Source organism: Antennarius striatus, chromosome 8 (genome assembly GCF_040054535.1).
Source record: "Antennarius striatus isolate MH-2024 chromosome 8, ASM4005453v1, whole genome shotgun sequence".
In the NCBI taxonomy this organism is placed as follows: Eukaryota; Metazoa; Chordata; class Actinopteri; order Lophiiformes; family Antennariidae; genus Antennarius; species Antennarius striatus.
The window spans coordinates 11,292,303-11,312,730 of NC_090783.1; the positions used below are offsets into that span (position 1 = coordinate 11,292,303).

Consider the following 20,428-nt stretch of genomic DNA (forward strand, 5'->3'; position numbering starts at 1 on the left):
GATTCTCAATCACTCTCCAAGGAACCCTCACCTTATTGTGGTGGAGAGGTTTGTGTGCCCTAAGGATCCTGGGAGCTATGTTGTCGGGAGTCTTGTACTCCTGGTAGGGTCACCCGAGGCAAACAGGTCTCAGGTGAAGGGCCAGACAAAGAATGTTTCAAAAGATCCCATGAAAGTACGAGGAGGGAAACAAGTGACCCTGCGTGGAGGGCCCGTCAGCGAACGCCTGGTGCCCAGGTCTGCCACGGGGCCCGACCAGGCTCAGCCCGAAAAGACAACGTGGACTCTTCCCACCCCTGTGGACCCACCACCCGCAAGGCAGCCTGATTAGGTCAGGTGAGCTGCCATATGGGTGGCAGTGACGACAGGGCGTCATGACGGACCAGACCCGGTAAGCGGAAGCTGGCTTTGGGAACGTGGAATGTCACCTCACTGGCGGGGAAGGAGCCGGAGCTTGTGTTGGAGGTGGAGCGTTACCAGTTGGATCTGGTGGGGCTTGCCTCCATGCATAGCCTTGGTTCTGGATCCAAACTCCTGGATAGGGTTTGGACCTTGTTTTATCAGTTGCATCAGGCATGAGGCGCAGTGCGGGTGTGGGGATACTCACAAGCCCCCAGCTGAGTGCCGCTGTGTTGGAGTTTACCCCGGTGGATGAGACGGTCGCTTCCCTACACCTTAAGGCTGTGGGAGGGAAAAATTTGACTGTTATTTGTGCGTACACAACAAATATCAGCTCAGAGTATTTGGACTTCTTGGGGTCCCTAAATGGGGTCCTTGATGGGATCCCTGTAGGGGACTCCATTGTTCTCCTGGGGGACTTCAATGCACACGTCGGCAATGATGGAGACACTTGGAGGGGCGTGATTGGGCAGAATGGTTTCCCTGATCCAAACCCCAGCGGTGTTATGTTGTGGGACTTCTGTGCTAGTCGCGGATTGTTCATAACTAACAGCATGTTCGAACATAAGGATGCTCATAAATGTACCTGGTACCTGAGCACCCTGGGTCAGAGGTCAATGACAGATCTTGTGATCGTATCATCTGACCTTCGACTGTGTGTTTTGTACACTCCATCCATCCATCAATCTTCCACTGCTTATCCGTAGTCGGGTCGCGGGGGCAGCAGCTTCAACAGGGAGCCCCAAACTTCCCTTTCCCCGGCCACATCTACCAGCTCTGACTGGGGGATCCCAAGGCGTTCCCAGGCCAGTGTTGAGATATAATCCCTCCACCTGGTCCTGGTTCTGCCCCAAGGTCTCCTCCCAGCTGGACGTGCCAGAAAAACCTCCCTAGGGAGGCGTCCCGGAGGCATCCGCACCAGATGCCCAAACCACCTTAACTAACTCTTTTCCACGTGAAGGAGCAGCGGCTCTACCCTGAGCCCCTTGCGAACAGCAGTGTTTCTCACCTTATCTCTAAGGGAGACACCAGCTATCCGCCTGAGAAAACCCATTTCAGCCGCTTGTATCCGCAATCTCGTTCTTTCTGTCAGGACCCATCGCTCATGACCATAGGTGAGGGTAGGAACGAAGATTGAATGGTAGATGGAGAGCTTTGCCTCTCGGCTTAGCTCCCTCTTTGTGACAACAGTGCGGTAAAGCGACAGCAATACCGCTCCTGCTGCCCCAATTCTCCGTCCAATCTCATGCTCCATTGTTCCCTCACTCGTGAACAGGACCCCAAGATAGATAAACTCCTTCACTTGGGGAAGGACCTCATTCCCCACTCAGAGAAGGCAGTCCACCGGTGTCCTGCTGAGGAGCATGGCCTCAGATTTGGAGGTGCTGTTTTCTCATTCCCGCCGCTTCACACTCGGCTGCAAACCGGACCACTGAGTGCTGCAGGTCACAGGCCGATGACGCAAACAGGACCACATCATCTGCAAAAAGCAGCGATGCAATCCTCAGGCCACCAAACTGTAACCCCTCCTCACCACGACTATGCCTCGATATCCTGTCCATGAAAATCACAAACAGAATTGGTGATAAAGTGCAACCCTGGCAAAGACCAACAGCTACTCGGAAGAAGTCTGACTTACTGCTGAGAACCCGAACGCAGCTCTCACTTTGGGCATACAAGGATTGGATGGCCCTGAGGAGAGGCCTCCCCCAACCCATACTCCTGCAGTATCTCCCACAGTATATCCCTGGGGAGCCGATCGTATGCCTTCTCCAAGTCTACAAAACACATGTAGACTGGATGGGCATACTCCCAAGCCCCCTCTAGGATCCTTGCGAGAGTAAAAAGCTGGTCCGTTGTTCCACGACCAGGACGGAACCCACATTGTTCCTCCTCAATGTGAGGTTCGACAATCGGCCGGACCCTCCTTTCCAGCACCTTGGAGTAAACTTTCCCAGGGAGGCTGAGGAGTGTGATGCCCCTGTAGTTGGCACACACCCTCTGGTCCCCCTTTTTAAAAAGCGGAACCACCAACCCAGTCTGCCACTCTTCTGGCACTGTCCCAGACTTCCACGCAATGTTAAAGAGGCGTGTCATCCATGACAGCCCCTCAACACCCAGAGCTTTCAGCATTTCCGGGCGAATCTCATCAACCCCCAGGGCTTTGCCACCGTGAAGTTGTTTAACTACCTTGGTGATTTTTCCCCAAGAGATTGACTCGGATCCCCCATCATCCTCCAGCTCTGCCTCTGCAACACAGGATGGGTCAGTTGGGGTAATTGGATTCAGGAGTTCCTCAAAGTGTTCCTTCCACCGACCGACAACCTCCTCACTCGAGGTCAACAGTGTTCCATCCTTGCTGTATACAGCTTGGATGGTCCCCCGTTTCCCCCTCCTGAGGTGTCGGACAGTCCTCCAGAACAACTTTGGGGCCTTTCTGAACTCCTCCCACACTCTCTGTTTTGCCTCGATCACAGCCGAGGCTGCAGTCCTTCTGGCCTGTCGTTACCCTGCAACTGCTTCAGGAGTCTTCCAGGGACAACATGCCCCTGAAGGCCTCCTTCTTCAGTCGGACGGCTTCCCTGACCACCGGGGTCCACCACGGTGTTCGACGGTTCCCGCCCCTTCAGGCACCCAAGACCTTGAGACCGTAGCTCTCAGCTGCAGCTTCAGCAATGGAAGCTTTGAACATCGACCATTCCGGTTCAATGTCCCCAGCCTCCACAGGGATGCGTGAGAAGCTCGTTCAGAGGTGGGAATTGAAGGCCTCGCAGACCAAGTCCTCCTCCAGACATTCTCAGTTCACCCGCACTACTCATTTGGGCTTACCAGGTCTATCCAAAGGTTTCCTCCGCCAATGGACCCAACTCACCACCAGGTGGTGATCAGTTGACAGCTCTGCCCCTCTCTTCACCTGAGTGTCCAAAACACACAGCTGAAGGTCCGATGATACAATCACAAGATTAATCATTGACCTCCGACCCGGGGTGCTCTGGTACCAGGTACATTTATGAGCATCCTTGTGTTCGAACATGGTGTTAGTTATGAACAATCCGTGACTAGCACAGAAGTCCAACAACATGACACAGCTCGAGTTTAGATCAGGGAGGCCATTCTTCCCAATCACTCCCCTCCAAGTGTCTCCATCATTGCCGACATGTGCATTGAAGTCCCCCAGGAGAACGACTGAGTCCCCTGCAGGGATTCCATCAAGGACCCCATTTAGGGGTTGGGAAGAGTCCACGTTGCCTTTTCGGGCTGAGCCCGGCCAGGCCCCTTGGCAGAACCGGCCACCAGGTGCTCGCTGACGGGTCCTCCGTCCAGGCATTACTCCAGACGTGGGCACCGGGCTCCTCCATGCAGGGTCACATTTTTCCCTTTTCGATTTTTCATGGGATCTTTTGAACCATTCTTTCCTTATACCCCTAGGTAACATTTAATCTTCTTTTCCTTTCGGCTTTTCCCTTCAGGGGTCGCCACAGCGAATCAATTTCCTCCATCTAGCCCTGTCCTTTGAATCCTCTTCTCTCACACCAACTACCTTCATGTCTTCCCTCATTACATCCATAAACCTCCTCTTTGGTCTTCCTCTAGGCCTCCTGCCTGGCAGTTCAAACTCAGCATCCTTCTACCAATATATTCACTATCTCTCCTCTGGACATGTCCAAACCATCTCAGTCTGGCCTCTCTGACTTTATCTCCAAACCCTCTAACATGTGCTGTCCCTCTGATGTACTCATTCCTGATCCTATCCTTCCTGGTCACTCACAGAGAGAACCTCAGCATCTTCATCTCTGCTACCTCCAGCTCTGTCTCCTGTCTTTTTCTCAATGACACTGTCTCTAGACCAAACAACATCGCTGGTCTCACCACAGTTTTGTACACCTTTCCTTTCATTTTAGCTGAAACTCTTCTATCACACATCACACCTGACACTTTCCTCCACCCGTTCCATCCAGCCTGCACACGCTTCTTCACCTCTTTTCCACACTCTCCATTGCTCTGGACTGTTGAGCCTAAGTACTTAAAATCCTCCACCTTCTTGATCTCTTCTCCCTCTAACCTCACTCTTCCACTTGGGTCCCTCTCATTCACACACATGTACTCTGTCTTACTGCGGCTAACCTTCATTCCTCTCCTTTCCAGGACAAACCTCCACCTCTCTAGCTTCTCCTCCACCTGTTCCCTGCTCTCACTACAGATCACAATGTCATCTGCAAACATCATAGTCCATGGAGATTCCTGTCTAACCTCGTCTCCGGGCCTGTCCATCACCATAGCAAACAAGAAGGGGCTCAGAGCTCATCCCTGATGCAGTCCCACCTCCACCTTGAACTCCTCTGTCACACCTACAGCACACCTCACCACTGTCTTACAGTCCTCATACATGTCCTGCACTGCTCTAACATACTTCTCTGCCACTCCAGACTTCCTCATACAGTACCACAGTTCCTCTCTGGGCAACCTGTCATAGGCTTTCTCCAGATTTACAAAAACACAATGCAGCTCCCTCTGGCCTTCTCTGTACTTCTCTATCAACATTCTCAAAGCAAATACTGCATCTGTAGTACTCTTTTTTGGCATGAAACCATACTGCTGCTCACAAATGTTCACTTATGCCCTTAGTCTAGCTTCCACTACTCTCTCCCATTACTTCATTGTATGGCTCATCAGCTTTATTCCTCTGTAGTTGCCACAACTCTGCACATCTCCCTTGTTCTTAAAAATGGGCACCAGCACACTTCTCCTCCATTCCTCAGGCATCTTCTCACCATCTAAGATCCTGTTGAACAACCCAGTCAGAAACTCTACTGCCACCTCTCCTAGACACTTCCATACCTCTACAAGTATATCATCAGGACCGACTGCCTTTCCACTCTTCATCCTCTTCAATGCCCTCCTCACTTCATCCTGACTAATTTTTGCTACATCCTGGTCCACAACAGTCACCTCTTCTAGTCTTTGTTCTCTCTCATTTTCCACATTCATCAACTCTTCAAAGTACTCTTTCCATCTTCCCATCACACTACTGGCACCTGTCAACAGACTTCCATCCCTATCCTTAATCACCCTAACCTGCTGCACGTCCTTCCCATCTCTATCTCTCTGTCCTGCCAACCTGTATAGATCAGTCTCCCCCTCCTTACTGTCCAACCTAGCATACAAGTCATCATAAGCTTCTTGTTTGGCCTTTGCTACCTCTACCTTCACCTTACGCTGCATCTCCCTTTCCTCCTGTCTACTCTCCTCAGTCCTCTCAGTGTCCCACTTCCTCTTGGCTAACCTCTTTCTCTGTATACACTCCTGTACCTCCTCATTCCACCACCAAGTCTCCTTATCTACTTTCCTTCCAGATGACACACCAAGTACTCTCTTACCTGTCTCCCTGATCACATTAGCTGTAGTTGTCCAGTCATCTGGAAGCACCTCCTGACCACTCAGAGCCTGTCTTAACTCCTTCCTAAAAGTCATGCAACACTCTTCCTTTTTCAGCTTCCACCATTTTGTCTTCTGCTCTGCCTTTGTCCTCTTGATCTTCCTCACCACCAGAGTCATCCTACACACCACCATTCTATGCTGTTTGGCTACACTCTCACCTACCACTACTTTGCAGTCACTGATCTCTTTCAGGTTACACCGTCTACACAAGATGTAGTGTACCTGTGTGCTCCTACCGCCACTCTTATAGGTCACTCTATGTTCCTGCCTCTTCTGGAAGAAAGTATTCACTACAGCCATTTCCATCCTTTTTGCAAAGTCAACTACCATCTGTCCTTCTGCGTTCCTCTCCTGGATACCAAACCTGCCCATCACATCCTCATCACCTCTGTTTCCTGCACCAACATATCCATTGAAATCTGCTCCAATGACAACTGTCTCACTTCTACTGTAGGTATGCTCTGCATCACTTTATCAAAGTCCGACCAGAATTTCTCCTTCTCCTCCAGCTGACATCCTACCTGTGGAGCATACCCACTAACAACATTGAACATCACACCTTCTATTTCTCGCTTCAGACTCATCACTCTATCCGACACTCTTTTTACCTCCAGGACATTCCTAACAAACTCCTCCTTCAAGATAACTCCTACTCCATTTCTCTTCCCATCTATACCATGATAGAACAACTTGAACCCTGCTCCTAAACTTCTAGCCTTGCTACCTTTCCACCTGGTCTCCTGTACACACAGTATGTCTACCTTCCTCCTCTGCATCATGTCAACCAACTCTCTACCTTTTCCTGTCATAGTTCCAACATTCAACGTCCCTACTCTTAGTCCTATACTCTTGGTGTTCCTCTTCTCTTTCTTACACTTTCCTCCTCTCCTTCTTCGACCAACAGTAATCCAATTTCCACCAGCGCCCTGTAGGTCAACAGCGCCGATGGCGGTCATTGTTTAACCCGGGCCTCGACCGATCCGGTATGGAAGTCATAGGTTTGATTCGCATCTTTGATTTGGTTAACGTTTTGTGGTGGAAAGTTTTTAATACAATAAAATAATATAGTAAAACAATATCATCTAAGTGAACCAAAGATCTGGATTGTTGTGTGTGTCATATTATTCAGCTCTTGTGAAGGTGGCCCCAGGATGTCTTGAGGTCATGAAGACGCTGCATGAAAATAATTCCTGTTAGACCATATTTGGAAATGCTTGCATGACTGTGGGTATCCTTGAAGAAGTTAGACACTGACAGAAGCAGCTAGCCAGATCATTTCATACACTGTACCTGAAATTAGAATGTATGTTTCTGCACAGGGTCATCCAAAGAATGTCTGCAGCAGATCCTCACAGGGTTCACATGACTAATTATATTATGTCATCAAATAGTTTTGTGAAACTGTCGACTTGATATTTTTGGTAACGTCTGGAGGTCATGACGTACCAACTGAGAGCCCACAAAGAACTGGTTGAAAGCAGATGGGCCGAGGTTAATACCTCCCCCTAGTCACACCTTTAGGGTATAAAAAGATATGTGATCCATTTCCTAATTGGTATTTGAAGTCTTCATCTACCCAGAGTACTCTGCAACAACACACCGGAGGACTTTTTCATCGTCCCCAGAGCTCTCATCATGCTTAGATAAGTATTTGTTGAACTTGTCTGTTTGTTGAACCTGTCTGTCTGTCAATATCATCGATGATGTTATTGGACTCATACTCAACCTGTTGATGATATTATTGTACTGCTACTCAACCTAAACATGATTTGAATTGACAAATAAATATCTTGTATTTTACACTGTCTCCTGTCCTTAAGAAAAACGAAATCCCCACCACAGTTTTACGCCAGATGCCCTTCCTGACGCAACCCTCTGTATTTATCCGGGCTTGGGACCGGCACAATAAGACACTGGCTTGTGTCCTCTTGCGGCTACATTCCTAGGTACCATTTAATATTTCCATATAATTCAGATTTGTCTGTTTGATTATTTGGTCATACTTTCATATTTATGCTTCTGCTGTACATGTTTATTGTTGTTTTTTACACTAACAATGTAGCATATTACTGTCTTTTTTAAAATAATTGAGATTAATGTCATGATTATACACTTAATATTAGTTATTATGCACAGTATGTTTTCCATGGTGATAAAGCAAATATTCCCTCTTTCCTTTGTTCATCATTAATATGTGCTGAATACCTTTGTCGTTTTACTTTTATATTGTTCTGGGTGGATTTGTAACATCTGTCTGATGCCTAGAGATGAAAAATAGTCTCTTTGCTCTCTCTGGCACATTTACAAAAGTGTTCAATTAAGTGTAAATAAATAAAGTAAATAAATTAAATTAGATCTTCTCAGACATAGACCTCAGCCACTGCTCAATTTTCTTTTCTTGTTTGTTCCTCCTTCTTGACTTAGATATTATTTTGTGGTTAAAAGGGAAGGGAGTGTGATGCTGCTGACTGGTATAAAAACCTGAGCAACCAGTATGATCAGCTTGTTTACCACAGTCCCTTGAGTTTCAGGGCGTAGTTCTGTTTTACCAGAAAGTTGCTGCTGATGCTGATAACTAAGCCATCAGGCTGCAAGTAGCACCTATATCATTTACTAACAGTGCACTGGTTTCTTTTTTAGCTATCTTTGAATTGATGTTGGGTCATTTCAGGAAAGAACGAAGGATGTGATTCAAAATTCTATAATAATCCACATGAAATGGCTGTGGAAGTTGTTTGTGTGTATGTTTACTCGAGTGTGTGTTTTATTGTTAGCATGAGATTAGTGGCAACAAGCCAGGATGGTGCTGACTTGTACCAACTTCCTCCCTTACAAAGGACTGACCCTGTGAACTGTGGCCTCATACAGAGCAATAGCCCATTAATTTGTAAATCAGATGTTTATAGTTAATAAGGAACATATACATCACCTAAATAACTTCACAACCAAGAGAACAAGACAACAACGTAGTATTCTGTGTTTATTACATATATTTACACCAGTTATTAAATTATACAAATTTAAAAAAGCAGCATAAAATTTGAGGTAACATTTATCACAGGTTGTACATTTACATTTCAGTATAAAAACATGTTAATTTTAGATTGTTGAGCTTCATGGACAGTCTGTTTTTACTGAAGCATTGGACAGTAGTATTGATTTATCAAAGTCCACAGCAGCGGTTGAGTGTGAGTGTGTAAACCTGCTCCAGTTGTCCTTCCTGTTACCGAGTTTCAGCTCAAAGACAGGAAATTCCCTCAAGACGTGTGTTTGCATGCATGTCACTTTTCGGATTGACTCACGTCGATCTCATGAGCTGATTCACACATACACGTACTTTGAGTCAGCACCAGTCACTTGTTAGGACTCATTTCACTCAGTGTGAATCACCGCGAAAACAAAAAAAAGCAACGTCGCCCCTCCGTTTCTTACTCGAACTTCCTGGCCTGTAACTCACTGTAATCCCCGTTCAGTGTATTTTCTCTGTGTTGAACTCGGGGCTTTACAAGCCGTCTTTGACGCTCTGATCGACCGGAGAGCACACGCCCTGGTCCTAGCAGCCCCCCTCACATCTCCACTGACCACCAATGTGGGTCAGCTCCTGGTACGAAGAGGGATCAGGCTGACTTTAAAGGGTAGAATCATTCCGCTCCAGTGTCCTGTTGGAGACTGTTTCTCCCTCTGTTTGTTCAGAAGGCAGATATAACCCGATTTGGAGACAAAGCTGTCAGGGACTCACCGGCGCGACAGCTGCCCAGTGGGGGCGCATACCGCTCCTCTCCGGGCTCCAGCCTCGCCCTCTTGCTGGGAAGGAAGTCGGGCGCCACCGACGCTTTTCCTCTGCGTTTTCTGGACTGCCTCGTCGGGTTGAAGTTCTCTTTATCCTCTGTGATTTCGCTATCACTGTCTTCATATTCGATATTTTCCTCTGACAACGGCTCGGCTGAGCTCAAAGCCGGCTGATTGAGCCCGAGAACGGTTTGTTCTCCTGGGTTAGAGCTGGTGTCCATCGGCTCATCCGATGTTGGCTTTATGCAGCTGGTCTCGTCGCTCTCCCGGGAGGAGTGATAGATGTCCCGGGCAGACCTCATCACCATAGAGAGCAGCAGGCTTCGGTGGAGTCTTAGTCCTCCTCTCTGAGTCCTGGAAGCGTACAGCTTACTTATCGATACAGCCAGGATCCGTCTGGCTTCGGCGTTGACCTCCATTGGGGTTGTGGCGCTCATTGTGTTTTGATGCGTAATTGCGCACGGGTGCTTTGGCACTTTCACCAAAAGCTCCAAAAGCTATCACTTTTACTCTAAGCCCCACTTACAATTTCTAGTTTTTATCCGGATTAGGTTCGGTCTTAGAATAGACCACAGCTGTTGAACTCAGAGAAATGAGTGTATGATAGGAGGAGGGTGGCGTTTTATTTCCTCTTTGACGTAACGACTTCATTCCTCAGACAGTGACAAGCAGGCACCGCCTACACCTGCTGTAGCAGAAGCAAGCAGACGCACGTAAAAAGTAACTCGCGCGCACAAACACACCATCTGTTCCGTCTGCGGCTTTTTCTCCCCATTGACCCCTTTTATCGATTCTGCTTTTGCTTCTATTGCAAGTCATTTCTCGCCGCATATTGCCTATGTGAAATTTAATTCTATATAATATAATTATAATTTCCTTTTCCATTTCAACCTATATTTTTTATTTTACAAAATATTTTTTCTTGTTCAAGAACCCCTTCACGCTAATAAAACATAATAGGTATATATCAAATTGTTGTAAATGTCTTACTTCAATTTGTCAGAAAATTAACCTTCAGACACAATTTTTGCGAACAATCACACATGCATGTTTTAGTCCAGGAGAGATGTGGTTGTCCCACAGGAAAGCTAATTTTAGAATATTTCTGGAGGATACAACAAAAAAATCACATCAAGTCGCTGTGTCATAATGGTTGGGAGTAGTCAAAGCGATTTCTGGTAACGAGAGATATACTAAAGTAAAAATAATATGATGCAAGTTAGTGTTTACGTTCTAGTGAAACAAGAAGCAATTCAAAGAAATTACGTGGGAGAAAGAAACGTGCCTCTGTCTCTCTCTCCCGCTCTCTTTGTCTCACAAACACACACGCACACACACACACACACACACACACACACACACACACACACACACACACACACACACACACCCTCTCACAAATACACGCGCGTACATGCCCGCCACCTCCATATATGGTCCATCCGGTAGTACGGCCCTGTGGGGACGCGCTTAATGGAAAAGCGATGACGCGAACGCGCAACCGCGGCCCTTCCCCCCGTTTACTCGGGCTCTGTGGTAATGGCGTCATCCCTGCACCATATATGGACCTGTCACCGTCCTAAATCACTAAACAGCGACACGACGAAACCGCAGACAACGATGATGCATTACGGTAGCTTCGGAAATGTAACGATTTTTACGACTGACATGTTCTGCATTCAGATTAATCTTCGCTTGTCTTTTATTGTTATCTGTTTAAGAGAAACATAGAAGCCTACAAGCTAGACAATTAGACTTTAAAAAAATGCACTTTTATTCTGGCCATAATTTTCATGGTCCTTTCATTTGTGTCATTTTTATTTCATTCACTACATATGTACTTATTGTTTTGTGGAATAAAACAATAAGTAAGTGCTCCCTGTGCACCACTGAAATCAGAACATTAAATATACATAGATATTCAGGAGACCACATATTCAAGTGCAAACTTCCAACTGTCGCTGTCAGATCAAAACCACATCAAATTCCATGAAATCATGTGGCTGCTGTCACTGTTCTTTTAAACTACGTGAAAAGAGGAAGTCAAGTATCTATTTTTTCTGTTGGATCTCCCAATCTGTTTTTGGCAATTAAGTTAGGCAAAAATAAATTATTTTTTTTAATGCTGGAGAAAGTCATGAATTGTCTTTTGATCCACTGTAATATTAGTTTTATTCAGAAAATCAGAAAATTCAGAGGATCGTTCGATCTAGTTTAAAAAAAAACTGAATTCCAATGTTAGTTGCATATGAATTATTCCTTGCAAATAAAAATCCTTCTGCACAATTGTCAGTTCTGAACAGCATTTAACACATTTAAAAAGTTGAATGAAAAACCTCACAAATAGTAAATGCCTTACCATTTAGTATGACTGACTTCTCAGATGTTTTGCACAAAAATGTATACAGTTGTGGCAACAAGCACCAACTGCTCTTTAGCAGCAGTACCCATTCACACAGTCACACCCACTAGAAGCAATTTGGGGTTCAGTAACTTGCTGAAGGATACTTGACTGCAGGACCGGGGATCAAACCTGACCAGCTGATAAGTACCTGACCATTTTAGCATTGAGCCACAGCCACCGCCTAGTAGTAGATGGAAATAGTTAGAAAAGCCGTTAAAGATTGTGGAAAAAAATCATGGATTTCTTTTATTGGCGTCTACTCTTAAATGTAATTCACACTGTGAAGAAAAATGTCCTTTGAGCATTTGAGAAGCACTTAATAGAACCTTCTACTCTATTTGAAAGATACAAATTCCTGTGATCATCCTGCCCCAGCTCTTATTGGGCTAGCGGTATTATGTACACTGGATAAGTCACCACTTCATCACAGCACCAGCAATCAATTGTTCTGAATCACTGTTAATATAGTGACTAGTTAATTTCTACTGCTGATGTTTGGTGGTGGGACGAAGCCGGAGAACTCAAAGGATGCAGATACAGAGAGATTAACTCTATCCAGAAAGTAACAAGACCTCAGGCAGATTTGAACCCAGGACCATGTCTGTGGGGATTCTCAGTCATCCCAGTTGTGATGGATCTCTGTGTTGAATTAAGTCACCTGGACTTGTAAATTGAAGACATTTCACCTCTCGTTAAAATTCATTCAGACGTGAATAGCTGGTGGGGTGTTGTAGACATTTAACAGTCAGTGTGTGTGTGTGTGTGTGTGTGTGTGTGAGAGCAGTGTAGCGCGCGCGCACACACACACACACACACACACACACACACACACACTCACACACACACACAAAAACCCTCCTATATATTTTCATGAAACTTGGTTGGATGGTCGGGAATTTGCCAGGGAGAAACCAAGAGCCATCCTGCTGTGAGGCAACATTGCTACTAACTTTGTTACCTGAAGGAGAATTATGTAGTAAAAATTGTTCTTTATGTCACTGTTAGATTTTGAACAAACTAAATCACGACCCAGTTTGCACAGTAGATGAGCAGCTCTATTAGCAGAGAAAACAACTGAGAATGACTTCACTTCTGTTCTGTACCAGAATGGTTTCTATGGTGACAGAGTGTTATGTGTTAGTACACTGCCTGAGGCCAAATGGGAGGTGGAGTATGTCTTTTTCTTTTTGTATGTGTGTCTAAGTCTGTGTGTGTGTGCTTTTGCACACCAGAGGGTGGAGGCACCTCTTTTAAAGCCCTGCTGTATTTCCCGCTACAGTACAAACACTGGTTGGTAGGACTGGGAAATTACCTAAGTGCAAATACATGACCTTCTAGTCGAAGAAAACATGGAAGCGGTTGCCACAATTTAAGATTATATTATCAAAAAGATTATTAATCTCTTCAGTATCATCAGAAATTTTGTACATCTTACAACTAAGTTGATTCACAGTGGGTAAAACCTTTAAAATGGACAATTGGTTTCTATTGCAGGATTTTAAAACTTGTTTGTCTGCAAGAAAGTGAGTAATCACAACAAAAATCCGCTCTGTTATTTGTTTCCTGTTAATTCTGTTCCATTCAATATTCAGCAGCTGTGTGAAAGGTTTTAAAGTTTGCATAAAATGTTTGCCGTATAAAACAGGTCAACTTTGTATATGTTTGACAATTTTTCAACTGTTTCTGCAAATGCATGTGAACTATGACTGTCCATAAAGAATACAGACTTTTTATAAATGTAAAAATGTAAAAACACAAAATGTTACCTTTTCAGCAGAAATGATTTCATGTCAACATTTTTTTCATCTTATTATTATAATTTTACAGGTCATGATTTCACTGTTTAAGTTCAAACTCATCAACCTTTCTCCAAACAGGCAGCTCTTCTCATCCGTCCATCCTTCCATTCATTCATTCACTCATCTTCTTGGCCACTTATACCGCTTTTTGTAGATTACCGTGGTTGCCAAACCCAGCTGACTCACGGGCGAGAGGTGGGGGACACTCCGCGTTATGCCAGTGCACTGCGAAGCCATGAAGACAAACAACCCCTCACACACACACACACACACACACACACACACACACACACACACACACACACACGCACACACACACACACACACGTACATTTTTGGGGGTGGGAGGAAGCCAGACTTCGCGCAGAAAGGATTCAAACCAGGAACATTCTAGCTGTGCAGCGACAGCGCTACCCAATACACCACCATGCCACCGTGGAGGGTCACAAAATAAAAAGATAGCAAAAAATAGACATACATTACATTTCAAAGGATATTGATTTAAGCAAAGTGGTCAAACTTCTCGGTTCCAGTTCTTTAATTGTGAGGAATTCTTTTCAATCTTTTGTCCTAAATGTTTTTTTAGTCTTCAAACTATTAATTATGACTACACCCTTATTGTTTGGACATTTTACAGTAAAAAAAATCAATTATTTGTGCTAGAAATTAACCTCCAAACAATTCAAATATGTTTTTGATGTTGCATGTATACTCAGCTATAACACATGTATAAAACTAACTGTTTTCAGGTGATGATTACGTATGTCTCATTTCTATAATTGATACTTTGTAAAGAAATGTCTTTTCCTAGAGTGATTCTCTAATTCAGATGGTAACATAACACAGTGTCACAGTGTCTGAGAGACATCTAGATCTATGTTGACCTCTGAAGTCAAGGACTGGCAAACCTGGCACTAAGGAACAAACTACATGTGAGCAAATAGAACTCATAAGGAACAGTTTTTGACACTGTATATGAAGTCTGACAGCTGAACTTTGCATTCTTAAATGCATTTTGCAGCATGTTGTATGTGTGATAAAAGTGGGTTGTCCTTATGAGGAGCATGAAGCCTCAGGATGTCTATTAATAGACCAAGCACTTCTCTGTCCCTGTTGACTCCCTGCAAATTAATTTTGTTACACAAGATAAACAGATTATTTTAGACTTTGTTTGGTTCCATCAGAGGTTTTCCTGCTACATCACTGTGTTCTAAAGTGACTCAAAAGTTTCCATTGTATTCAGCTGAGCTAGACTTTACTGAACAGCAAAGATAAAATGGGTTATACAGCAATTGGAAAATAATTGTGTGGAGTAAAAAAAAAAATTTTAGTTGTAAATACCACCTCTTACCTCACATGTAAGTTTTCTTGGGGGAGTTCTTCATGACCTCATTTCAATGTGTAACTGGATGCTGCTCCATTCTCGACAGATTTTATTTATTTATTTATTTATTTATTTATTTATTTACTTACTTACTTACTTACTTACTTACTTACTTACTTACGTATTTATTTATTTATTTATTTATAAAAAACAATATTTATGTTGTTCCTCTTTATATCTGATCTAGTGGTGGACAACTCATATTGTCATGATTTAATAGGATCAGGTGATAAGTCTACAGTTTGTTCCTAAACTTTTGTGTGGAATTTGGTGTGTGAATTAGACAGTTCAGTCGATATGTTAGCAGAATTACATTCACACAAAAACCTCCTTGATAGATTACACATGAGAAATGGTTGAAAATACCCATTAAATATTGGAAATGATCATGTCATTTTAATTTTTTTTCAGAATTTCCATCAATAATGTACGGCAGCGTAGAGCTGCCACACCAAGAAAATAAAAACCGGGACGTGTCACGTTATTTCGTGATACGTATCACGTTATTTTGTGATAGTATCACGTTATTTTGTGATAGTATCTCGTTATTTCGTGATACGTATCACGTTATTTTGTGATAGTATCACGTTATTTTGTGATAGTATCTCGTTATTTCGTGATACGTATCACGTTATTTTGTGATAGTATCACGTTATTTTGTGATAGTATCTCGTTATTTCGTGATACGTATCACGTTATTTTGTGATAGTATCACGTTATTTTGTGATAGTATCTCGTTATTTCGTGATACCTATCACGTTATTTTGTGATACGTATCACGAAATAACGTGATACGACTTTTTAAAGTGGTTTCATTTACTGTCTGCTGGCCATCAGTAAATCATGGCTCCTTTACATGATGCCATTGAATTATATTTCATGCTTGGCTTGAGACATGGTGAGATTTTACAGTTATTGGGCTCCGTGGATGACATTTATATAAGCATGCGTACCCTAAGACGACATTTGAAAAAGATGGGGCTATACCGGAGGAAAAACGAGTCGGACCCTCTTGAGGTAGCGTCGTTCCTCATTGATGAGCTGGAGGGACACGGCCGGCTGCATGGATACAAGCTCCATCATCTCAACATAACATTCATTCATTCATTCATTCATTCATTCATTCATTCATTCATTCATCTTCTAAACCGCTTAATCCGCAAACGCAGGTCGCGGGTCAACATAACATTTTATCACGAAATAACGTGATACTATCACAAAATAACGAGATATGTATCACGAAATAACGTGATACTATCACGAAATAACAAGATACGTATCACGAAATAACGTGATACGTATCACGAAATAACGTGATACGTATCACGAAATAACGTGATACGTCCCGGTTTTTATTTTCTTGGTCTGGCAGCTCTACGCTTCCGTAATAATGTATGAACTTCTTGATATAATTTACTGTAATAATGTGGTGTTTCAACTTTTGTAGACTTCTTCACAGGGTATGTTCTGAGGTTTGACGACATATAAAGGTATAGCAACTTATCAGGAATGTAAGTTGTGGGAGAAAGGATTTGTCAACTTGTTTTCGTTAGCCACCTTTGAACACTCTTGTTTGTCTTGAAATCATACATCTCTCTCACATATTCAAATGTTCTACTGAATCATCAAACGTAAAGAAAGAAAACTTTTATTCATCTATTGTTTAGGAAATAATAAAGACTTGAAATTTGTAGTGGGCGGCATGGTGGCGCAGTGGTTAGCGCTGTCGCCTCACAACACAGCGGGTTCGAGTCCCGCTCTGTGCGGAGTTCGCATGCTCTCCCCGTGTCCGCGTGGGTTCTCTCCGGGTTCTCCGACTTCCTCCCACCTCCAAAATGCATGCGCTTCAGGTTGATTGGCCGGTCCCAAATTGCTCGTAGGAGTGTGTGTGTGTGAGTGTGTGTGTGAGTGTGTGTGTGTGTGTGTGTGTGTGTGTGTGTGTGTGTGTGTGTGTGTGTGTGTGTGTGTGTGTGTGTGTGTGTGTGTGTGTGTGTGTGTGTGTGTGTGTGTGTGTGTGTGTGTGTGTGTGTGTGTGTGGCTCCAGGGTGCACTGGAATGTCCCCCGCCTCACGCCCTATGCCAGCTGGGATAGACTCCAGCTCCCCATGACCCGCTGTGGCGGATACAGCGGCGGTACATGAAAATGAATTAAATTAAATTTGTAGTCTAATTTAAAATTTTTGAATAATTTTGTTCCTTTTTCTAATTATTTCATAATTTCATCTGTGAGCAGGATTAAAGATATGAAAGGATTCTTTTTAATTTCTTTTTTTTTTTCTTAAAGCAGGGGTCCGGTCCAGGGCGCAATACATTTTGTTTGTCATCCTGACCGTCATCATCAGTAATCCTAATTGATTTAAAATGATTCTTTACTTTTCTGGGATGGGGCAATAACACATTTTTTCTTCTACCTTCTTTTGTTGACAGTGATGGAACGATAAGAAAAAATAAGATCATGATGACATCCACATAAGATATAATCTTGGTCATTGTTGAAACACTGCTTAAACTTAAAAGGGTCACAGAAAATTGGGTCCTGTACAACTACTATTATTGATACAAACTGAACTAAAGTCAGACTGTAGCGGAAACCATTCAATTAGGTACCAAATGAATCTTCAAATTTTACTGATACAGATTCTGAAGGAAATGGCCACTAGAGAAACACACTTTTTCCAGAATAAATAACAAACTAGTAATGATAATAATGTGATCCAGATTCTACGGGCAGGTTTTCATGGTCAAGGAGAAACATTATGTAGTTTATACTAGGTGTGATGACATAGTGGGGAAATTTAGGTCCTGGTTATATAACAACATCTCAGCTGGAGTTACAACAACACTGCGGAAATGACCTCTGTGCCCACAAATCCACAAGAATGTGAAAATGCTGCACAATGCATGTCTGTATCACATTGGTTTTTTGATCATATTTAAGGCAATGTTTCTAAATGTAGTACTGAGCCTCTGAAGGACAGAAGGAGCCCCTGTCTGTTAAGAGCAGAGAAAGAAATAAGCAAAAGATTGTGTCAAAACAGTGTGTGTGTGTGTGTGTGTGTGTGTGTGTGTGTGTGTGTGTGTGTGTGTGTGTGTGTGTGTGTGTGTGTGTGTGTGTGTGTGTGTGTGTGTGTGTGTGTGTGTGTGTGTGTGTGTGTGTGTGTGTGTGTGTGTGTGTGCATTCAAATATATGTGCTCACGCACATGTGTGTCTGTGTGCATTGTAAGATTTTTATAACCGGTTGTGAAGTAGGAAAAAAAGGGGAGGAACAGGATGAAGACAGGAACGAAGTAGCAAGAGCCGACAGGGTAGGATTGAGACGGGAACAAAGACAAATGGTGAGTGGGTGTGACAGACAGGAAGCAGAACACATCAACTGTACTAAAGGGTTTGCTGAGCATGCAGGCCTCTTCCTCTCTCCTCAACAGATTAACCGTCTTTATTGATATATGTGGATACTTTATAAACTGATTTTTAGTGTGAGCTCCATTCTATTCAACAATTTTATCAGCTTGTCAGACTCCCTTTAACTGACAACAAATTAGAAGAGTGAAGGAGTTCTGATTTCAGGAGGGTAAATCCATGAGTTGTATTTGTTCAACAGGATCTTAGATAGTGAGAAGATGCCTGAGGAATGGAGGAGAAGTGTGCTGGTGCCCACTTTTAAGAACAAGAAAGATGTGCAGAGTTGTGGGACTGCATCAAGGATCAGCTCCGAGCCCCTTCTTGATTGCTATGGTGATGGACAGGTTAACAGACGAGGTTCGACAGGAATCTCCATGGACTATGATGTTTTCAGATGACATTGTGATCTGCACTGAGAGCAGGGAACAGGTTGAGGAGAAGCTAGAGAGGAGGAGGTTTGTCCTGGAACGGAGAGGAATGTAGGTTAGCCGCAGTAAGACAGAGTACATGTGTGAGAATGAGAGGGACCCAAGTGGAAGAGTGAGGTTGCAGGGAGAAGAGATCAAGAAGGTGGGGGATTTTAAGTACTTAGGGTCAACAGTCCAGAGCAATGGAGAGTGTGGAAAAGAGGTGAAGAAGCGTGTACAGGCAAGATGGAACGGTTGGAGAAAAGTGTCAGGTGTGATGTGTGATAGAAGAGTTTCAGCTGAAATGAAAGGAAAGGTGTAGAAAACTGTGGTGAGACAGTTTGTTTGATCTAGAGGCAGTGTCACTGCAAAAAAGACAGGACACAGAGCTGGAGGTAGCAGAAATGAATATGCTGAGGTTCTCTTTGGGAGTGACCAGGATAGGACTGTGATCTGTGATTCTCCGTAAGTAAGCACTACGCTATTGATTGATTGTTTGTTTTTTAGAAGTTGTTCATTTATACAGCAAGACTGTAAAAAATATCCTCGTGCACATGCATCTACAAAATTGATCAAAAATGTTATGTGCATGTCAGTGGCTGACAATGTCATTGTTCAAAATCCATCAATCCATCTGTCCGTCCATCCATCCATCCATCCATCCACTCAGCCATCCATCCATCCATCCATTTTCTTCAAGATGAGACGACTGTAATCGTGTCGTTTTATGATACATTTCCACTTTGTGGGTCACAGATGTTGGTGGAAAAAGAAGAGGCAGGAAGAGAAACATTAAGAGTCACTGATGACATACAGGCTTAGAATCACTGACCATGTAGGAAAAAGTAATATTTTTTTGGGAATGGTCAGTTTCTGGGGGGATATCCTATTGTATCTACCAGCATTGAACTGTTGTATCATTATTCTGAATTGGTGGGCAAAACAGCGCAAGAGACATGCATCCCATAATGCTGGATGCTATGAATGCACTGTGGCAACATCCTTCTCGAATCTACCAGGGTTGGATCAGACATTCTAAGAGATTATTCCCGAGATGCATTATTGTGGTGGGGGTTTTGTTTCTCTTAAGGACAGGAGACAGTGTTTAAAATACAGTACAAGATATTTATTTGTCAATTCAAATCATGCATAGATTGAGTAGCAGTACAATAATATCATCAATAGGTTGAGTATGAGTCCAATAATATCATCGATGATATTGATAGACAGACAAGTTCAACAAATACTTATCTAATTATGATGAGAGCTCTGGAGACGATTACCAGTCGAAGAGTTATTACAAAATATTCTGGGTACAGGAAAAACTTTACAGACGAGAGCTGCAGCGGAGTTCCAGGTACAAAATATGAAAAGAATCACACATCATTTATACTCTAAAGGTGT

The 20,428-nt window shown here is 43.5% G+C and overlaps 1 protein-coding gene across 1 annotated transcript; it reads right to left on the reverse strand.

The window, feature by feature from the left end:
- Nucleotides 1-8,805: 8,805 nt before the first annotated feature.
- Nucleotides 8,806-10,232, reverse strand: ier2b (immediate early response 2b). The gene has a single exon (XM_068320943.1). It carries the CDS (start codon nt 10,062-10,064, stop codon nt 9,528-9,530), a length of 537 nt encoding a protein of 178 aa, XP_068177044.1. The 5' UTR covers nt 10,065-10,232; the 3' UTR covers nt 8,806-9,527.
- Nucleotides 10,233-20,428: the final 10,196 nt, after the last annotated feature.